The 21,943-nt window shown below is 41.0% G+C and overlaps 1 protein-coding gene across 2 annotated transcripts in view; it reads right to left on the bottom strand.

Annotated features, from left to right (window-relative positions):
* The window catches only part of NCOA2 (nuclear receptor coactivator 2), a 275,696-nt gene that overhangs the window by 115,913 nt on the left and 137,840 nt on the right, over positions 1-21,943 (bottom strand). For both annotated transcript variants that reach the window (XM_026662482.1, XM_026662487.1), the window contains one exon: positions 3,785-3,889. In XM_026662482.1, the coding sequence (XP_026518267.1) occupies positions 3,785-3,870 (86 nt within the window). In that variant the 5' untranslated portion in view covers positions 3,871-3,889. The remainder of the gene's footprint in view (positions 1-3,784; positions 3,890-21,943) is intronic.

A 21,943-nucleotide genomic window follows, 5' to 3' on the forward strand; every position in this document is an offset into this window, starting at 1 on the left:
TCAGATACCTCCTCTATTAGCTCCTTGAGTATTCTAGGATGCATTTCATCAGGCCCTGGTGACTTGCAGGCATCTAACTTTTCTAAGTGATTTTTAACTTGTTCTTTTTTTATTTTATCTGCTAAACCTACCCCCTTCCCATTAGCATTCACTAGGTTAGGCATTCCTTCAGACTTTTCGGTGAAGACCGAAACAAAGAAGTCATTAAGCATCTCTGCCATTTCCAAGTTTCCTGTTACTGTTTCTCCCTCTTCAGTAAGCAGTGGGCCTACCCTGTCTTTGGTCTTCCTCTTGCTTCTAATGTATTGATAAAAAGTCTTCTTGTTCCCCTTTATTCCCGTAGCTAGTTTGAGCTCATTTTGTGCCTTTGCCTTTCTAATCTTGCCCCTGCATTCCTGTGTTGTTTGCCTATATTCATCCTTTGTAATCTGTCCTAGTTTCCATTTTTTATATGACTCCTTTTTATTTTTTAGATCATGCAAGATCTCGTGGTTAAGCCAAGGTGGTCTTTTGCCACATTTTCTATCTTTCCTAACCAGCGGAATAGCTTGCTTTTGGGCCCTTAATAGTGTCCCTTTGAAAAACTGCCAACTCTCCTCAGTTGTTTTTCCCCTCAGTCTTGATTCCCATGGGACCTTACCTATCAGCTCTCTGAGCTTACCAAAATCCGCCTTCCTGAAATCCATTGTCTCTATTTTGCTGTTCTCCCTTCTACCCTTCCTTAGAATTGCAAACTCTATGATTTCATGATCACTTTCACCCAAGCTGCCTTCTACTTTCAAATTCTCAACGAGTTCCTCCCTATTTGTTAAAATCAAGTCTAGAACAGCTTCACCCCTAGTAGCTTTTTCAACCTTCTGAAATAAAAAGTTGTCTGCAATGCAGTCCAAGAATTTGTTGGATAGTCTGTGCCCCGCTGTGTTATTTTCCCAACATATATCCGGATAGTTGAAGTCCCCCATCACCACCAAATCTTGGGCTTTGGATGATTTTGTTAGTTGTTTAAAAAAAGCCTCATCCACCTCTTCCACCTGGTTAGGTGGCCTATAGTAGACTCCTAGCATGACATCACCCTTGTTTTTTACCCCTTTTAGCCTAACCCAGAGACTCTCAACACTTCCGTCTCCTATGTCCATCTCTACCTCAGTCCAAGTGTGTACATTTTTAATATATAAGGCAACACCTCCTCCCTTTTTCCCCTGTCTATCCTTCCTGAGCAAGCTGTATCCATCCACACCAACATTCCAATCATGTGTATTATCCCACCAAGTTTCAGTGATGTTATTAGAATTTATATGAAACCAGAAAAGACCAACTGTGTGCAGCTATTTTGTACAGACCAATTAAACAGGATGGACTAGCTGTTCCAAATATTCTATGTTACTAACAAGTCAGCCAGCTCAAAGCAGTAATGGATTGGGGTTCTCTAACTCAGCCAAACACTGGGTCTTTATTGAATAAGATCATTGTGGTGGTGTAACTATTGCTAGACTACCATGGATTAATTCTAAAAAATCATGCTCTCTGGAAATTTATACACATCCTTTACCAAAGGCTACTCCATGGGTTAGGGATAGAACTAGAGATAAGATAAACTTTTCTCCTGCACCAATGACAACCATTACAAATCATCCAAATTATGAACCACAAAGTTTTAAAGATTAGGAGAACCATGTAATGACTATTCAGTAAAAAAACTTTTCGAACCTATTTAGAGATCAAAACTAACTTGAAATGAATGGCCCACTCTCCCTTTGTACCAGTACTTTCAAGTTAGGGAATACGTTGTTTTATACAAAAATCTTACGTTAGTAGAAGCGATGGTCAATTAGGGGGGAAAATATAACTAATTTGTAACAATCTTTGCAGATCACTTTCTTAGCAAAAAATATCCATAAATGATACACTGGGAAAAGGAACTGGATAGACAAATTACACCAGAGGAATAGGATTTGATCTGGAAAAGAGGACCAGCAACCTCAGTCTGTAGCATGATCAAAGAATATTTCTTTAAAATACTGCTTCAATGGTTCCTTATACCAGTCAAATAAAAAAAAAAAAACCCACAGAGATTGAATGGGGACAAATGTTGGCGATGTGGTGGTGAAAGAGAAGTCTGTATGCATTAATGGTGGACATGCTTTCCCAAAGTAATGATTTTCTTTAGACATTGATGCTATCTGTAAAGAAATATCGACAATTGTTGGATATTTATTACCAAATGATCCTTTGGTAATCCTCCTGGGGCTTCCTAGCAGACAGACATGGTCACACAAAGAGAAATGAAGAATTAGTCTCTCATCTGCAGTCCTGCAGAAAAAGACCTAGAGGTTACAGTGGACGAGAAGCTGGATATGAGTCAACAGTGTGCCCTTGTTGCCAAGAAGGCTAACGGCATTTTGGGCTGTATAAGTAGGGGCATTGCCAGCAGATCGAGGGACGTGATCATTCCCCTCTATTCGACATTGGTGAGGCCTCATCTGGAGTACTGTGTCCAGTTTTGGGCCCCACACTACAAGAAGGATGTGGAAAAACTGGAAAGAGTCCAACGGAGGGCAACAAAAATGATTAGGGGGCTGGAGCACATGACTTATGAGGAGAGGCTGAGGGAACTGGGATTGTTTAGTCTGCAGAAGAGAAGAATGAGGGGGGATTTGATAGCTGCTTTCAACTACCTGAAAGGGGGTTCCAAAGAGGATGGATCTAGACTGTTCTCCGTGGTACCTGATGACAGAACAAGGAGTAATGGTCTTAAGTTGCAGTGGGGGAGGTTTAGGTTGGATATTAGGAAAAACTTTTTCTCTAGGAGGGTAGTGAAGCACTGGAACGGGTTACCTAGGGAGGTGGTGGAATCTCCTTCCTTAGAGGTTTTTAAGGTCAGGCTTGACAAAGCCCTGGCTGGGATGATTTAGTTGGGAATTGGTCCTGCTTTGAGCAGGGGGTTGGACTAGATGACCTCCTGAGGTCCATTCCAACCCTGATATTCTATGATTCTATGATCTTCTGGTACCTGCTACGCTACCAGAAAAAGAAAAATAATCCAACTCTAAAACAATGGTTCTGAATAATAAGGAATGTTATGGAAAAATTAACGCCCAAATTATGCACCCAGCAAAACAGACAAATTTGGTTACCTTTTATTCAATATTCAAGACAAAGTACATTTCACCTGTAAAAAGCCCAGCAAACTTGTCCAATTTTTTGAATATTAATATTTGCTAGACATGCTTGGTCTCAGTAACTTTAATAAACCCAATTTAATAAAATCACCAGAAACAACTTGTTGTGGGTAGTATAAAGATGCTCACTCTTATATATGGTATGATTATATTACTGTATGACATTTCCCTAAACAAAAGCTCACTGTTGTAATGATTCTTGTTTTGTCACAGCAAGGATTTGTAAGCCTGTTAAAACTTCCTAAACAAAACAAACAAAAAAAGAAACGAAAAAGAAAACGAGAAACTGCGCTAAGGGGCAACTGGCAGACATAGCCTGGTTCTGTCTTGCTGCTATGAATGGGAGAGGGAACTGAGGGACAACTGTGGCCATTTTGCCCTTTATGCACTCACAAGGGAAGCTTAGAGAGGCACACAGGGTGCAGGTGTGCCCTGACAGAAACTGGTGTTCAGAGATTTCAAACTTGTGCACATGAGGTGCATCCACACCTAGAGTAGGAGCCACGCAGACAATACTTGAAAGAGAAGAATATTTAGTTTTTATGTAATCATCTACTTCTTCAAAATATTAATGAACCACTTCTTCAAAACACAAGTGAACTAACCTGGGTCCAAGCTGATCAGGGCATTCCTTGCGCTTTCTTGACTCTGCCCTGGATGGGTCAGAGGAATTTTCTCCCATCCCACTCATCTTGAACACATATCAGCAACTAAAAAAAGAAGGGGGAAAGGGTTAGAGTAGATGGACATCTTTTCTTCTTGTCTATAGTTAAATGAAACATAACTGACCTAAAAAGGGGACACATGTAGCTTTAGTTAAAAAGTTAAAATATCAAGTTACACAAGTCTGCATGCAGTATCATGGAATGAGTACGTCAGTAACAACTGCTATAACCAATGAACACACGTCTAATTTTGGATGTAGAGTTATTAAATCTACTTCAGAGGGCAAATAACCTGTAAAATCATAATGCATTAGAGCAACACACACACTGGTAATATTTGTATCACAGTAATGCCTAGAAGCCCCAGTGAAGAATCAGCAGAGCCCTGAGCGGATACAAAAATTTAGATCCACATTCAATCTGCATCCATAGTAACTAACTACCAGCATCCTCTAGAACAGCAGTTCTCAACTAGACATCCATGACTCCCTGGGGAGCCACCAACCAGTTTCAGGAGGTGCGCGGCCCCACGGGGCTTCAGGCTCCACCCCCGCGGTGGGTGCCAGGGCTCGGGGCTCCAGCTGCGCAGGGGGTACCAGCCCCTTGGACAGACCCCCTGTGATGGGGCGGACTAGGTTCAGAGGCCCGGTGCCGGAAGACAGCCCACCCCAGAAAAGGGCAGTAGAGAGGTTTAAGTGGTGTATAAACTTCATAAGGGCTCTCTGCATGAGGGTGACTTTCACCCCTATTCCTTGGGACTGAAGTAGCAAAAGACTAAGCCTCCTCTAAAGCAGCTTTGCACAGTCTTAAGACTAGAGTTCTTGTGGCAGTCTACTTTGTGAGAAAAGAAAAGGAAGCTTCTCTTTGCAACCTCATACTGCTGGGCTCAATTTCCTACTAGAAAACCTTTTTTGAGACGGGAACTGTCAGTTCCGAAATTTCTTTGTTACCTATTGGTTCCAAATTTAATAGGATGCCACTGTATAAATATCTCAGAAATCCACAAAGCACTATATCAAACAATTCAAAATTCCCACCACAGTTAATGTACCATTTTGTACGCATGATGATAGAACAACAAGCACTACTAAGTTACAGACACTAAAGAAACCCACAGTCACATTTTCATCCACAAAACAAAGCTTTGGGGCCTTTTGATGCTATACTAAATCTGGCATTAGTAATATTCAAGTTTTGCCAACCACCTGAATAAGTTTTTGCCCACGTCTTGTGTAGAAGTATTAGTAGGATATGCAGTACACTTTAGTTGTTTGGTTTTTAGTCTTCTTTTGATAGTGGAGCCCTCCCTTAACAAATACAATAAAAATGGTGCAAGAAATCTGGCCAACTTTCCAAATATAGGAAGAAATAAAAATGATCACCTGTGTTTATTTTTCTTAAACAGCTATAGGACTGTCATGACCCAGATCTAAAATTATCTGTCCTTACAAAAATTAAAATATCTGGTTTGCAACTGCAGAACTTTTAATCATGTTACTGTCAAATATTAATAGAAAAGGCTAATTGACTACTTGTAATTCCACATCAGTGGAGACATCATTTGATCGGATTCTAGCACAAGATAGGTCAGGATTCCCTTTGCTAGCACTTAAAAATGTTGGCCCTTGTGATAGGGTGTACCAGCTCCGTTGAGGCCCTCCGGAAGGCCCTGCAGTCCCTACCATACCATGCCCCAGAAAAAAGGCCAGTAGAGCTGGGTCCTCCAAGCTGCAGGGGAGGCAGCCAATCAGAGCCTAGCAGGCTCATATGAAAGGAGTTGCAGGACCTGGAAAGCTCAATTGCCGGCTGGAGCCAGAGGAGGAAAAATGGTATTCCTGGGTGTCTGAAGAAAGTGCAGCAGCTGGACAGAGCAGTCGCTGGCTGGGACCAGAAGGAGTGAAAGGCTGGGAGATTCCATAGGTAAAGAGATTGGGGAGAAACCCTGGGATAGGACTGTGAAGTTCTCCAGGCACTGAGGCCTGGGAGAAAGAACCCTGAGAGAACAGGGCAAGGAACATGGGCGGTGGGTGACCTGCCAGCTCGGGGAGGCTAGCCTCTGGCCAGCCCCATCCCTCCCCTCCCCTGCTGAAGCACAGAGCCGCCCCTCCCCGAGCGCCGGGTGGGTGGTGCATGGCCCCCCGAACGGCCAAGCGTCAGGTGGGCGGTGCATGTCCCCGAGCGCCCCCAGCCCGCCCCCGAACACAGGGCAGGCAGCGCCCCCAGCCCACCCCCTCCCCGAGCAGCCCCAGCCACCCCAAATCCTGGCCACGGCCACCCTAGCCCAAGCCCCAACATGCTTCCCTAGAAACAGCCAGCCTGCCTGGGCTGGGGCCAAAGAGGAAGGGCAAGCCGGAGGGGGCCTTCTGAGCAGATTGTGGGCAAGGCCACACCGGGTGGTTTGGGGAGGCGTAGCCTCCCACAGCCTTCAATACACACCACCCATGGCAAAGACTGTTAACAGACTCTCTAGGTAAGAAGAGGAGAGACCCTGTTTAAGCAGGGAACAGGCCAAGGACCTAAGAAGCTGATGGGACAGAGTAGGAAGCAGCCCAGGGAATGCAGCAATAGCCGTTAATGAAGGAAGCAGCATGTGGCTGTTAGTCATAGGTCCCTGGGTTGAGACCCGGAGTGGTGGACGAGCCCATGTCCCCCCACCAGCCACAGGCAGAGTGGCCAAAGGTTGAGGAAGCAACAAGTTTCGTTTGGAGCCCGAGAACGGGGCAATACCTGACGTGGTTACATTAATCAGGCCCAGAGATGGGCCTGAGGGCCTTAAGGAAGGGCCAACCGTTTGTTGGATTGGGTTATTGTCTCACATTTGTTTCACATACAGACCGTGTGTGACTCAGCTGGAGGGCTGAGTCGCTGAAGACCTACTGCAAAGTAGAGAGTGGAGGCAAAAACCTGGCCAGCAGGAGGTGCTTACAAGGGGCAAGTAGCCACACCATTACAGCCCTGTACCATCCATTGTTTCCTATGCACAAACTTGCCAGTGCCTCAATGCCTGCTGGACTGTTCAATTATTCTGTTCCTTGACAAGCGAGAATCAAACTTGAAGCATAATTTAGCCAGCATTGCTATATTTTTATATTATGTAACAGAATGACCAAAAAGGTGGTTTTGAAAAACTTTTGGCATAAGGGAATCCAGTCAATCAAAATCTTCATTTCTAAAGAGGCTAGTTTATAGTTTTGGAGACCAAAACGCTCAAGGGAAGTTTCCATAAATTCTCTAATTCAAATGAACAAGCAATGCCTGAAGTGGTTTAATGTAAATTAGAAAACTGTGGAGACTTCCTGAAGCTCCCTCCACCCAACAAGAGGTGGGAGAGTTGTGGAAAACAGACCAGGTAGTGAATAGCAGCACGACCATATTATCCCCGAGATGACAAGAAAAGGATGTGCATCCCTTTGCATAAGTAGCAGGCTGAGGAGCTGGAGCATACACACTAACAAAGTGGCCCCCAGAGTCTGCTTATACTCCTAATTAGAAAATCTTAATAAAGAATCTATAAGAACTTCTTTCCATATGAGCTAGTTTGGAGAGAAAGATCCTCAGATTATAAGAATCACCTTCCTCTAGTGTATGTATAGAGCAAGTCCCAAAATCAACTGGAATGTTGTTTTTAAGGCTAAAATAATCCACAATGAACTAGTCTTAAAAAAAATACAGACTCCTTCAATTAGGAAATTAAAGGCTAGCTGTTCAGCACAAGAGTATGAACCCCAGATCTGATTCAATCCATATTAATACAAAAACGAACAACAAGCAGTAAGAACGGCCACACTGGGTCAGACCAAAGGTCCATCTAGCCCAGTATCTTGTCTTCTGACAGTGGCCAATACCAGGTGCCCCAGAGAGAATGAACAGAACAGGTAATCATCAAGTGATCCATCCCCTGTCACCCATTCCCAACTTCTGGCAAACAGAGGCTAAGGACGCCACCCCTGCCCATCCTGGCTAATAGCCATTGATGGACCTATCCTCCAGGAATTTATTTAGGTTTTTTTTTTTAATCCAGTTATAGTCTTGGCCTTCACTACATCCTCTGGCAAGGAGTTCCACAGGTTGACTGTGTGTTGTGTGAAAAAATACTTCCTTTTGTTTGTTTTAAACCTGCTGCCTATTGAACATATACTCAAAGTTCTTGTTGTAACAGCCTCTCATAATGGGGGTCCCTTGAAGAGGGATGGGCAAAGTGGATGAGGTTTAGGGAGCGTCTGGAACTGGATAGAATATCCAGTATCTATGATTTCCAAGGTTATATTGTTCCAGGTTTCCTCAAAATAAAACAGTCTCCAAACATGGTGGGGAAACAGAATAGTTCCTTTATGACTGCTTCTGAACAGTTCCTGATTGAACCATCGTCTACCTCGAGGAACGCATTTGCCATGCTGATGCAGTAACTGAAGAAGCTGAGGGCCTTTTTTTTTTTTTAAATGAAAGCATTGTTTTTTTCCTGAGTAGCTCAGCAAGTCTTTGATAAGGATGGTAATAGGAAGATGCTGGAGCCTGTCTGGGAAAAGTCTGATGCTTAGACTGTTTCTTTCTGGGTTGATACTCCCAGTGATCTTAGCGTGGCCTGAAAATCTTTCAAGGAGTGCAAGGCATTGTCTGTTTTGCAGCTAAATAGATGAGAATCCTCAAAGAGAAGAACTTCAGTTGTGTTCTGCACTTTCTGGGGAACTCCTGGGGATTGCAATGATGATACTTGCCCCACTGTCACAGCAGTTGCCATTGACCTTGCTGCTGTGTCCGGAGCATCTGTTGCAGCTGGCAGTGAGGTTCAGGGCACTAACTGCTCCTCAGCAATAAGAAATCATAATTCCTCTCTTGATTCCTGCAGCAGCCTGTCAACAAAGTCTGATACCTTATGCCAACTAAGGAAGTCGTATTTGGAGAGGAGTGCCTGGTAGCTGGTAATTCATAACTGGGGGCTGTCAAAGGAGTAGTTCTTCCTCCCAAAGATGTCCAGAGGTTTAGGTTCTTTTCATCTGGAATGGACTTGCAGCTATGTTTCAAGTGCTTCTGGGCAGCAGTGACCACAAGTGACCCAAGTATGAGGGTAATCATAAAAATACTCAACCCCAAAGAAGGAACTTGGTTCTTCCGATCCGCTTTCCTTGACGTTGGAGGTAAGATGGCTTGTAACTGCCACATCAGTTCTAACAGGTCTTTATTAACTGGCATTGTCAGTCTTTCCAGTAACAAAATGTGCAAGGTGTCTAATAACTTCTGTGGTTTTATGTACACAACCTCCACTGAAATCTCTAATGTTTCATCCATTCTTCTAAGAAGACCCTGAAAAGTTTTGTAGTAATCAGGATGTGATGGTGTAGATGAGACTGCAGACTCATCAGGTTGATGTTGTTCTTCATGAGAGGCCTGTAGTTGTGATGGCTGAGCATGGGACACCTGTGGCTGATAAGGTTGAACTCCTGTACACACCATAAGATGGGGTGGTCTGATCCTGGAGTGGGTAGAGAATGCCCTTCTAAGGTGATGAGGGCCCCAAGGAGCCCAGTAAAGCAGGCGTGAGGTCCACAGGCAAACTGTGTAGAAGGCCAACAGGGTACTAGGCAGAACATCCCTTCCTATATCCCTACACTTAAGTTGATACACATATGCCCTAAACTCCCTCTTAGAGATACCGGAGACTTGGGAATAACTAGAAGAACGTTCTCTACTCTGGTTTGAGGCTCATGAGAAGAAGGAAGGAATACTTCCCCTCTAGTGCTGGAGCAGACCTAGCAGGAGTCCCTGTAATTTCTTTTGGGACATTTCTTACAGGTGTATATGCACGCAATACCGACATTGGAATTCTCTCTGGTGATGAAAGGATGGACACTATCAAATTTCTTGCTGCCAACAGAGTTGGTACCACTGACATTAAACAAGTGGCCCTTGGTGCCGGAACAGACTGTGCAGATGACATTTGTATTGATGGAGCCAGTATTCATATGGATAGCTCTATTGTCATTGCCAAGAGCCCGGAAGGCAGCATTGCACCAATAGTGCGGACAACTGTGAGGGGCTGTTCTTTAGCTGGTACAGATGAATTTGGCAGAGGGACCATAATCAGGCCTTGTGCTATCCCTTGACAAGGTTGAATAAGGTGATCTCTGCCTCTTTTTCTTAGAGGTCCCTCAGATGGTGACCTGCTCTTATGATTTTTGGAAAAGCACTGATGTCTTACCCCTCTCGGACAAGGACTTGGGAGGTTGAACCGCTGCAGAGTACACTGAAGAGGTAGAAGCCCAGGAACTGGAAGCAGAGCCAGTGCTCACCAGTGCACTCTTGGAAGAAGATTGCTGGACTGTGGCTCCTGTTTACTTGGATCTGGGGCAGGTCTCAAAGATTTATCCAAGAGAAAATGTTTCAAGTGGGTGTCTCACTTTTTGAATTCATTTTGAAAACAAACAACAAATAGAGCATTTGCTTATGATGTGTCCTTCACCTAAACAACAAACTTTTTGAGTGGCTATTATTAACGGGTATAGCTGCCTCACTTGTTTGTTCATCCATGAACACCCGGTACAGGGTAAAAGAAAAAAGGGCAAAAATGTTACTCAGTAGGAAACCTAATAACCAACACTAACATAACTGTATATACTTTAATATAACTATCCTAAAAGCTATCTACACAATTTTTAGAACTAGCTATACAAATATGTAAGAGTAAAAGGACACTGCTTAAAGTTCTCTTTCAGCTATTGGAGGTAAGAAGGAACTGAGAAGTAGTTGGTGCTGCTCTGCCCTTTTATGCCTTCGAGAGGTGGATCCAAGGGCACTTAGAGCACAGGCATGGACCAACAGACGCTGAGGGCCAAAAGATGCTGATCTCTGGTATTTACATACTCAAGACAAGCACTTGAAGAAGCTGGTTGGTCTGGAAAGGGTTATCACCTTTCATAAAATTATAGCAGAACTCAGAGTGTCAGTCACAATAAGTCTAGCTGAAGATATGTACAAATGTGCACACTGTCTCCCAAGACAAATTAATAGATTCCAAAGCCAGAAGGGACCATTGTGATAATCTAGTCTGACCTCTTGTATAACAAGGCCATAGAATTTCCCCCAAAATAATTACTGGAGCATCTCTCTACTGAAGTGTACTGCAATACTGGGGTGGCTAATATAATCGATCTGTATTGCAAGCATAGTCACAAAGTACTGCTGTACTCGCAGCATATTTAATCACTGCAAGAGAAGCCTGCAAAGAAGTCTCAGTTGCTAAAAGTGAGCCAAGAAAAGAGAAACGTACCTAATAGACCCCTAAGAGAACTTTGACACTAACTAAAAATGATTTGAGGCAGTATCAGTTCAAAACGTGTATGACGGAGATCCTGAACCAGCCTCGATGGCTCCATTCCAATAGAAATCTTATTCGCTGATCAAGGTAAAAAAAAAAAACATGGAAGCTGAACATTTCAGATATTATTTGGTCTGTGCATGAAACTCAACTGATGCCTCAAAGGGTCCAAAAACTTTTGAAAGCTTAGGGAGTCCCTGCCTACTTAATGCTATAAGTACAAACTCCAATAGTAGAAATCAGGTCAATGCTATCTTCAGAGAAATTCCTTTACACAAAAACATAAGATCACAGAATGATTTTCAGACTTTTAGTGGGTATTCTGAAAAGTAATAAACGTTAAGGACACAGGTGGGATCTCAGAAAACATGAAAAAGCAACTAAGAATATGTACAAGGGGGATCACCTCATATAGGGTATTGAGCTTACTTCTAAGAAAACTTGAACTATTTCTGGGGGACTAAAGTTCAGTTTGAGACAGCACACACTGCCAAGTCAGATTCTGCTCTCAGAATAACACTGGTGTAATTCTAGAGGAATTCCACTGGAGTCTTTGCAGTCAGTTCTTTGGAGGGAACCATATAAATTACAACTGTATCTCCCTGTAAACCGATTCAAGGAAAATGTGGTATCATTTACCAGGAAACTAGCTACCCTCTGCCTCCTCCCCCAAGTTAAATATAGTAATCAGTTTTGAACAAATAGTTTGTATTTTACTTTCACCTACTCAGGATAGGTTTACAAACCACTAAATTTGTTTCATAGCAGCATTATCAGCTTGCTCTTTGAATGAATTATTTGTGTAAGTGGAGAAGGGTTGTTTTTTAAAAAAATCATCATAAAGTTTTTAAAAAGGCTTCTCTGGAAATCCACAATCTACAAGCATTCCTCCCCCCTCCAGCCCCCAAACATTAAATCTCTTGCGCACATTCGTTATACTTTATACCACCTCCTCCTTCCTGGTTATTTATTGTTATTAATTTTTATAGCATCCAAAGTTGTGTTGGGCATTTCACAGAAGACATAGAAAGCTCTGGTCCCCGACTGAAAAACACTACAACTAAAATTCACTTTTCAGTATAAATTCTTTAGACACTAACCTAGAGGGGGGGAAATCTAGAAATTTTAAACATATGTTTTTAAAATGTTCTTCCTAGTCTCTCTCAAAACACCATTGCCTGTACCAGTAAATACCAGATCAGAAAACTCAGAATTCAAACTTGCAAGCCCTAAATCTGTCCTAGATACATGGGAACTCAAACTAAAGTAACGGAGAGCAGAATACTATTACAAGCTGTAGACCAAATCTTACAGTCTTTATTCAGACAAAACTCCCATAGAGTCAGTTACAGCACATTATCATGACAGCAGAAGCAGCACCAATTTAAGAACTGCTCACTTCATCCCACTCCCCTCCCCAGCTCTCAGGCATTTCTAGAGGGACAGCTGTAAGTAAAAGTTACTTTAAAATAATTGAACAGTTCAGTTTGTTTTTTAAGAAGCAATTAATATAATGGCTCCTCCTATAGAGCTACTCTAAAACAGAGGACTATAACATATGGATTAAAATGTAATAAGACATTCACAAGTAGAATTTGTTAAGAAAAATAATGTTCTCTAAATTACGCAGTTTGAACTAACCATCTCCAGACAAGACTTACTCTAAGAAAATCATTATCACATTCTGATTTACACTGATCTTTGTATTATATTTCGTTTTAATTATAACTCCTGTATAGTTCTTAGCAAAATGAACTTCACAAGCAAGTTATGAAGGTCAAGGTGAAGAGGTTCAAGTTTATTCTCTTTAGCTGGGAACAGGAGAAGGGCAAACTGACTTGGGAAACTTAAAAGAGAGTTGGGATTAAAAACAGAAATGCTGGCTGTTACTGAGGTGGAAGGGATGGCATTTTTATTAATGAAATAAAAGCTTAGTAACAATGGTAGTAAATTAGAAAAGGCACCCTGTTTTGCAAGACATTCATTAAGGTGCCTCGTCAGAATAAACTACAGCACAAGACCAAGGTTAACTGGTTTTATTCCTTTTTAACTTTGAGCAGTTTGGAGTGCTTTACTGTACTCCAAATCTGGGATTCAATATCCCACTAAAAGGGTAATCAAGTATTTTACCTTCAGTGTTTCTAATGGATTTTATCTCGACTCGATATATGGGAATTTATATTTATTCTATAAAAGAAAACAATCTTTAAAATTCAGGGCATATATTTCCCCATCCAATCTGTTTCAGCATCATGGGCACGAGCATTAAAAATTCTTGTTAATTTCAGTCTGATTTCTCTGATTGTTAAATGTAAATCACAAAAACAGAAAATGACATGAGTAAACTCTTGGGCAGTATGTGCTAGTAATTATAGTCATTGAGAGCAATCTAGTTTCTGCCAGATGTTGGGAGGTTGTGAAAGGACAGAGCTGGCAAGAGGTTTCAATTCATTCTTTCTTGTTATCAATAACAAAACAATAGTTTCTGCTTTCATTGTGACAGCACATCCTCCTTCACATCCTCTACCAGCAACCACTGTAAGTTAGAATGCACACACACACAAAGTTTTAACCTGATCGTGCAGAGAGCATAAAGTGTGCTTTAAACACATTCATCTTTCAAGTGAAAAAACAACAAACAACTAAAAATAAAACACGGGGAAGAGGGAGGGAAGGGGTTTCATGGAAAAGGCAGGCAGGGAGCAAAAAAACCAGCACAAATCAATTACACAAGTCTTTAGTGCCTCCTCCACCCTTACATTTTCATCATCTGCCATCAAGTTACAGCAAATAGCTTAGAGCTTCAAGTACTGAACCTCAGCACCACTGAATCCAGTTAATCATCCAGAGTCAAAGTAAAAGAAGACAACGTGCATTTTATCTCTTATCAGTGCAGGTCATCTTCCAAACAAGGCCTGTTAAATTGTCAGATTTATTATAAGCCTAAAATGCAGTTAAAGAATAGATGGGAATAAAACCTTAAGAACTACTACTTCAATATGAAGAGAAGCAAACAAAAGGCGGAACACCATGACAGGTAAGCAGGTAACAGAACTGCATCCCACCAATACACTGACATGAAATACAGACTTAATTGCTAAATACAGTACTTATTTATTACAATTATTGGTGTATTCAGCAGTGTACCCAGTTCTTGATCAAAGAAGCTTACAATTTAAATGCAAGCTCTGGTTAAAATTTTCCAAAAGCCTAATTTAAACTGTTCTGAGTCCCACACTACAAAGAATAATTACATTAGTAAACTCTAACAGCTACATCAGTTTTCTTATACTTTTCTGTTGTAGAGTTCACACCACCAGAAGGCTACATTCTTGCTTCAACTCTATTCAAGTAAATTATGAGTTCTTTTGCACAAACCACAATAAAGTTGGAAGCCATATGAAACTTGCTTCTTGCTCCTCAAACTTTTTTTTTTTTAAAGAATGTAAGCACTTTGTTTCATCAGCTAATTTCTCTAAATCTGTATAAAAATATGGAAACAAAAATATTTTAAATATTTGCATATATTGTATACCTCCCAACATTTCAAGTAGCTAATATAGGATGCAGTGCTACTCAAGTCTGGCCCGTCCACCCTTCTGTCTCCAACTACGGTGGGGCAGAGAGGTCAAACATGAGTGGTGCTGTGACCCTATGCGCCATGCAGTAAAATTACTCAGGTTTGCGGGCCCTCACAAACAGAAGCTTGGGGCAAGCTGCCCTTCAGCTGGAACAGCAAGTTTGGCGGTCAAAGCAGGGCAGTCCTATGAAAACTGAAACTACTGGGAGGTATGATACTGCACATTTCTACCTCTGAAAACAGGAAATCATGAGTGTACCAGCTACTAACTTTCCCAGATCTCACAGGAAGTCACTATGAGAGGCAGGGTTTGAATCAGGTCCCTGATTCCTTGCTCCCATGCTTTAGCCACTAGAACATGCTGCCTTGCAATCATTAACTCACCACAATTATTCAATTCTTTGAGCACACAGCACTTCTGGCTCCTGGTATATCTTCTTTAATGAAGAACACATTCAGAGTTATAAAAAAACAATTTGAGACTGCTGACTGCGAGAATATACTGTGCGTGTGTGTTTTTATATATACACATACATACATATACACACACATACACAGCTTCCAACCCTAGAACAGCTCAAAGAGTTCCTCTGCACGTGAGCGCTCTATTGCACTGCTCTTACGAAAACACAGCAACAAGAAAGGCACAGACAGTGATTTTAGAACCAGTGAGCTGGAGTAGAAATCAAGGGAAACAAACAAACAAAAAATGAGAAGCATCTGAATATCACCTGTCAAAATTAAACCAAGGTGATTTTTATTGCAAACAGCTTACCGAATCTAAAATCTCCACTGCCACACTACTAAAAAATGTAATAGAAAATAAAGGTCTGGATTTATTAAGCACTCCTCCCTCGTCCACACACCCCTATTTGCAAACCACATACTCTACAACCAACTCATTACAGCCATCTATTACCACACAAAATGTATGGAGTTAGGACACACCCGAAACCAACCAATTCTGCCAAAACAAGCAAGATGCCTAATACAAAAGTTGGCTGTGTTATATTACATACCAGGAATACAAACTGATTTTTCTGGAATACAATAGACCATTTTGTTGAATAACTTTACTATTTTTGCTACAGCTGTAACTACTCAAAACCTTCACGCTTCAAAATTATCACATTTCATACAGGGACACTCTTGCAAGTAGACATAATAGTTAAGTAGCAAAACTTGTGAATCTAATTTTTAAGCATTTATATTGAAAGATTATAGGTTTCTCTGTTAATTCTATATTTAGCCACTTCTATCTGAAAGTAACTTCAGTGTTTTTACTTAGACAATATAATTTCTTTTAAAGGAAAGCAGTAACATTAAAAAAAGGTTTATGGTAATCATTACCAAATGTGACTTTATATATGTACTGTGCAAACAAGGAATAAAGAAGGGAATATTAGTTATTAGCTAATGTAATGGAGTTTATGTATGTGTAAGAACACTCATCCCTCTCTCTGGGAAACTCTGGGGAAGTTGGCTCCAGCACCTGCCTCATATTTTTGTTCAGTCCAAGAGCTATAACAGACTATAAACAAATGTTTAAGCTAAAGGTTCCTTCTTCCTCAATATGCTTTTCTCTTACATTTACTTTTGCATAATGGCTTTAAAGTGGTGTATTAGACAGTAACAAGAAGACATATTCCATTTTCAGACTGAAAGCCAATAAATGCTCATGAATTTTTTAGTTGAGAGACACTTCAAGATGCCACTGGGAAGACTGTGTAATAAACACATTAGGCTGAAAATGGGCAGCAGCAGCTCTTTAACACACACTGTAACAATAAAAAAAATGACTAACATTCATGTTCTGTGTTACAGACGGATATTTAAGAGCACATTCTTTAGCTTCCACCTGAATCTTGAAAGGTAAAAAACTTCCTTTCAGTTATTCAAAACTTCAACTCTGACAAAATCAAGTATCACAGTGCTGGCAGCTTTAAACAATGAATCCAAGCAAGCAAAGTAAAGTAATAAAATAATAATAGTAATAATAATAAATTGTATAATCTAACACCAACAATATAAAATGGCTTCTACTTTCTGTATTCCCATAGGCTAAATCTCTTAATATAGCCAGTCACTGAGCTGCTTACATATGAGACTACGTCAGCCAGCTCTAATATGCCCAGGAATAGCAAGACTAGGCTTTAATAAGACACCAGAGAGTAACATATCACAGGAAGAAAGTTACATTCTTTGCATAACATACACGATTTCTGTTGTTACTATGCTTACTCTGTCTTAAAGATACAAAACCCTTTTTTGATCAAAACATTACATTCTCAGTAAGAAGATGTTAAAGACTATTAAAAAGGGAGTCTATACCCTAATATTGCTCATGATTCTGGATCAAAACTTCAAGATCAGAATTCTACTATCTGACATTATCCTGGGAACCATTTCAGTTTCTCATTATTCAAATGATAAAAACTGAATCTCAGTTCCATAGGAATAACTGCTGAGATGCCAGGGGCAAAAAACAGATTTGTATGTCTACAAAGCACTCTTATCCACCCAGTTTGTGACAGTTGTAACCCTATTTAAAAACCAAATGTACAAACAAAACCCTCCTAGATTGCAGCACACATGGTGAATATCAAGCCACAGCTACAGAAACCATATTAAGCCTGCAAATATTTTCATTGGAAAGAAAAAAAAATCCTTAAACAGATGTCTTAGGAAATTAGGTGTTTTCTTCTCTAAAGTGTCACAAATGCTAACATTTTTAATCATTAGAATCATTTTGCAGTACAATATTTAAGAGCTACTAAAACTTGAAATAGGTTTTTATGGACAACAAAAGCAGATAGATGAGACAAAATTAATACTGTATTATTGAAAAAAAGTGTGTGTTTAAACAGACATCCTTCAACTTGAAATGTAGTCAATTTTAAAAGTGTGTTAAGCATATTTAAAATACTTCAATTGCCCCTGAGAACCCCATGCCAGCTTTTACAGGTTTACAACCACATTTGCCTGTTTTTAAAACATTTTTTGTCTCCTCAGTTGATGTTTGAAAAAAACAACAAAACAACAGGGGGAGAAACTGGACGGATTATATAGCGTGAACAGTGGAACTGACCATACACTAAATGCTATCAAGTAAAATTGCAAAACAGAGAAAAGTAGATTTTCCTTTTAACTCTTTCACTTACAGTAATTTGGAGGGTTACATATAGCATTAGTAGGTTAATAGCTTAAAAATCACATTTTGAAATCTGTCATTCGCTGATTGTTAGAAAGAAGTGTATGATTGGTCACTGCATGAGAGAGAAACAGGAATTTCACTTATGACGCACCTCCCAAAACTATGGGTATGCCTACACTATATGTTTTTTTAACTCAAGTTAACTTGAGTTAATTGGCACTGAGTTAACTAACTTATTTGTACATACTCTTCTGGAGTTATTCACTTCAGATGAAATCCATTATACTCACAGAAAGCCCAAGGTGGAATACTGAAGGGTTAAGGAGGATAAAACCCACTTGTTACCCTAGGGCAGTAAGCAGGGCGGCCTGATGGGCAGGAATAGTAGCCACGGCCCTGCTGAGCCAGTTGCATGGGATGTCTTGGTTCTACGCATCTTTGGATCCCATAGCCCGGGGTGGGCAAACTATGGCCCGCGGGCCGAATCTGGCCCGCAAGCCGTTTTAAGCCAGCCCGCAAGCTCCCACTGGGGAGTGGGGTCGGGGGCTGGACGACGCGGCTCCCAGAAGCCGCAGCATGGCCCCACTCTGGCTCCTACGCACGCCAATGGTCCGCTCCTGCGCTCCAATGGGAGCTGCAGGGGTGGTGCCTGATGATGGGGCAGCGTGCAGAGCCGCCTGGCTGCGCCTCCGCATAGGAGCCGGAGAAGGGACATGCCACTGCTTCCAGGAGCCGTTTGAGGTAAGTTCCACTCAGAGCCTGCACCCCTGAGACTCTCCCCACGCCCAAACCTCCTGCCCCAGCCCTGATCCCCATCCCGCTCACCAAACCCCTCGATCCCAGCCCGGAGCACCCTCCTGCATCCCAAACCTCTCATCCCCAGCCTCACCCAAAGCCCGCACCCCCAACCAGAGCCCTCACCCCCTCCCACACCCCAACCCCAATTTTGTGAGCATTCATGGTCCACCATACTATTTCTATTCCCCGATGTGGCCTTTGGGCCAAAAGGTTTTCTCAGCCCTGCCAAAGCCCCACCCCCATTACAGATGTCTATACCCTTGTATGTAAGTGCCAGTGCAGAGATGCTTTCTGAAGCTCATAATGGATGCACAGGCAACCCTGCATAGTTGTTCCGCTCATGCACTCCCCAGTCAGCTCCTATGCCAGGTTTAAGAAGTGCAGAATGCCAAGCGCAAGCCCCCCGCATAAGAGATAAATTTCTCCCTTTTTGCATACCATTTTTAACAAATTCCAGCCTGGCCACCAAAAAAACAAAAACAAACAAACAAACAAAAAACACTCCCTAGTAGCAATACTGGTTATTACATTTTGTAACAGCATGTGTGGTTAGTATGTCCTTTGCTTACATTTATAAAGTATATCAACTTGATTTAATAGTGCTAACCCAATGTCAAGCTGGATCCTAGGGCAGTCCCATTAACAGGCTTTAGACCCCTTCATTTCAAATTCTGATTGCAGAGTATATAGCAAAAGTTCTAATGTTCAGGAACTGTAGATACCATGTGATCTAAATAATACAACATCTTTTACCATTTTTATCATTGAGAGTTAATAACCTATCAGAATAGTCTCTCTCTCTCTCTCTCTCTCTCTGTCTCACACACATCCTTCCAAAGTATGTAGAGTTGTCCATTCTCTCATCAACACACACAGGATTTAATTGTGCACGTCCTCATAGTATTAAAGGCCCAATTCATGAAAGCATCCTTATTCAGGGACACCTTAACACATGTTTAACTTTAAGGACATGCTTAAACCCCACTGAAATCCCTGGAATTACCATTAAAGTCAATTAAATATTTGCTTTGATTAAAGTCTCTTCTTCTAGCTATATGAATGGCTCTGATGAGAGTGACTCACTTAGGCCCCAACTCAGGAAAGCACTTACACATATGCTTAAATCTATTCTATTTAGGAAGGGCACTTAAGCACCTCATTTTAAACACATGTTTAAGCCCCAAAAGCTTTCAAAGAGACTTCAGTGAGACTTAAGCTCATGCTCAGTTAGGCATGCGCTTAAGTGCTGTCCTGAATCAAGGCCAAAGTGAGTCACCAACAATCAGTGCCATCCATATAGATGGGAGAAGAAACAAAATCTCGAGAGAAAATAACGACTTATTCAGAATTACACTGTTAAAGAAATAGAGATCCCAAACATTGTGTAAAACAGACACTGAAAACCATGCCCTTAATTTTTTCAAGTTTCAATCAACGCAAAATTAAAATCAGAACACAATCTTAACTTGGGCACACATTTGAAATCAACTGTAAGAACCACTCTCATCCATTACAGCATGTATGGCCTGGCGAGCAGTACGCGGTCTTGGTAATTATTAAAACCAACACTACTAAATGTTAATTGCAGATCCATAAACAAGCATTCAAAACCACAAGCCATTCAAACGTGGAACGAAATTTTGTACACCCACAACTAGGGCCCTGCATGGATACAAAATTTGTATCTGCATCCGATCAGCAATCCACAAAAAATGGTCCATGGATATAAAACGGATATCCAAAGATTTGCAGGGCTCTAGATACAAAATTTGTATCTGCATCCGATCCACAAAAATGGTCTGCAAATATCTGCATCCGCAGATGCGGATATCTGCAGATATAAAGCGGCTACCTGTGGATTTGCAGGGCTCTACACACAACAATGCTCAACCAAGGAAGAGATTTTAGGATGATGGTGGACTTGGTCGTGAAATAAATAAAAACATGCCTATACATGCACACTGTTTGGCCTGTCCCAAAACAAAGAATTTTACCAGTTCCTTCCTAGAGCACATTTGATCATTTAAAAATACATATTGCAGGAACTTCTTCAGTCAATAGCCATTTTTGGAATTGGGGGGAAAACTTCAGCTAAAGTTAACATTTGAAAATAGTCACTATATTTGGAGAGGATATTTTAAAAAATACAATAAGACTTATTTTTAATACACCTCTACCTCGATATAACGCTGTCCTCGGGAGCCAAAAACTCTTACCGCGTTATAGGTGAAACCGCGTTATATTGAACTTGCTTTGATCCACTGGAGTGCGCAGCCCTGCCCCCCGGAGCACTGCTTTACCGCGTTATATCCAAATTCGTGTTATATCGGGTGGTGTTATATCGAGGTAGCGGTGTATCTCCAAACAGTACTAGATAAAAATATAATGCTTTGTAGAAATCTGTATTATGATTATAATTCAATTCTTGTCAGAGGCATCTACAACATTACATATGCACTTTGTTATAGGCTGTATAAATACAAATAAATAGCATAACTTATATCAAAGGTCCTTGTGGCAACTTCTTTTAAGCATTTATGAAGTATCAGGTAAAAAAAGTAACAATAAAAATTAACTGAATGCAGCTGTATGTTAGACCCTACAGGAATCTGTGACCATTTTTAAATGTCTATTAGTTTATAAAACTGATCTTAAGTGTGAATGTGTACAGTAGACATAAATGGTTTCAAGGAGGCCTTTCAAAATCTCTCACATCAATCTGTCTTCATACTCTTTCACAAGAATAGAATTTCCTATACCACAGCAGCAGCACCAATAACAAAAGGAAAGTTCAACTATCATTTTTGAAAGATGTAATGTCAAAACTCTGTCATCTGAATGTATTTTTTAAAATTTTGTATCCATTAGCAAGGAACACAAACCTGTGGATATAAGTCTCCTATTTACAGGGATACAGAGCATGAGCAAATACAATGTTCCATAGGCTTTACTATACCACTCCCATTGACACACAAAAAACCCCCACCCCACCTGTTTTTTTAACATGAAAAGCAATAGTCACATCTACCAAAAATTGTCAGTGAATTTGTGCTGTACTTTTAATGTTAAAAAAAAAAGAGTTAAATTAGCAATGGTAGGGGGGGAAAACACTCCACGTTCTTTTTAAAAGGAAATGCTTGACTAGAAGTCTGGATTACACTGCTTGAGAGAGTATTAAATGCATAATATTTGTGACCAGTTGTGATTAAAGGCTTTGAGTAGTTTCAGAAGGACGGACACACACACACACACACA

The sequence above is a fragment of the Terrapene carolina genome, unplaced genomic scaffold (genome assembly GCF_002925995.2).
Source record: "Terrapene carolina triunguis isolate 2854851 unplaced genomic scaffold, T_m_triunguis-2.0 Scaffold58, whole genome shotgun sequence".
Taxonomy (NCBI): domain Eukaryota; kingdom Metazoa; phylum Chordata; order Testudines; family Emydidae; genus Terrapene; species Terrapene triunguis.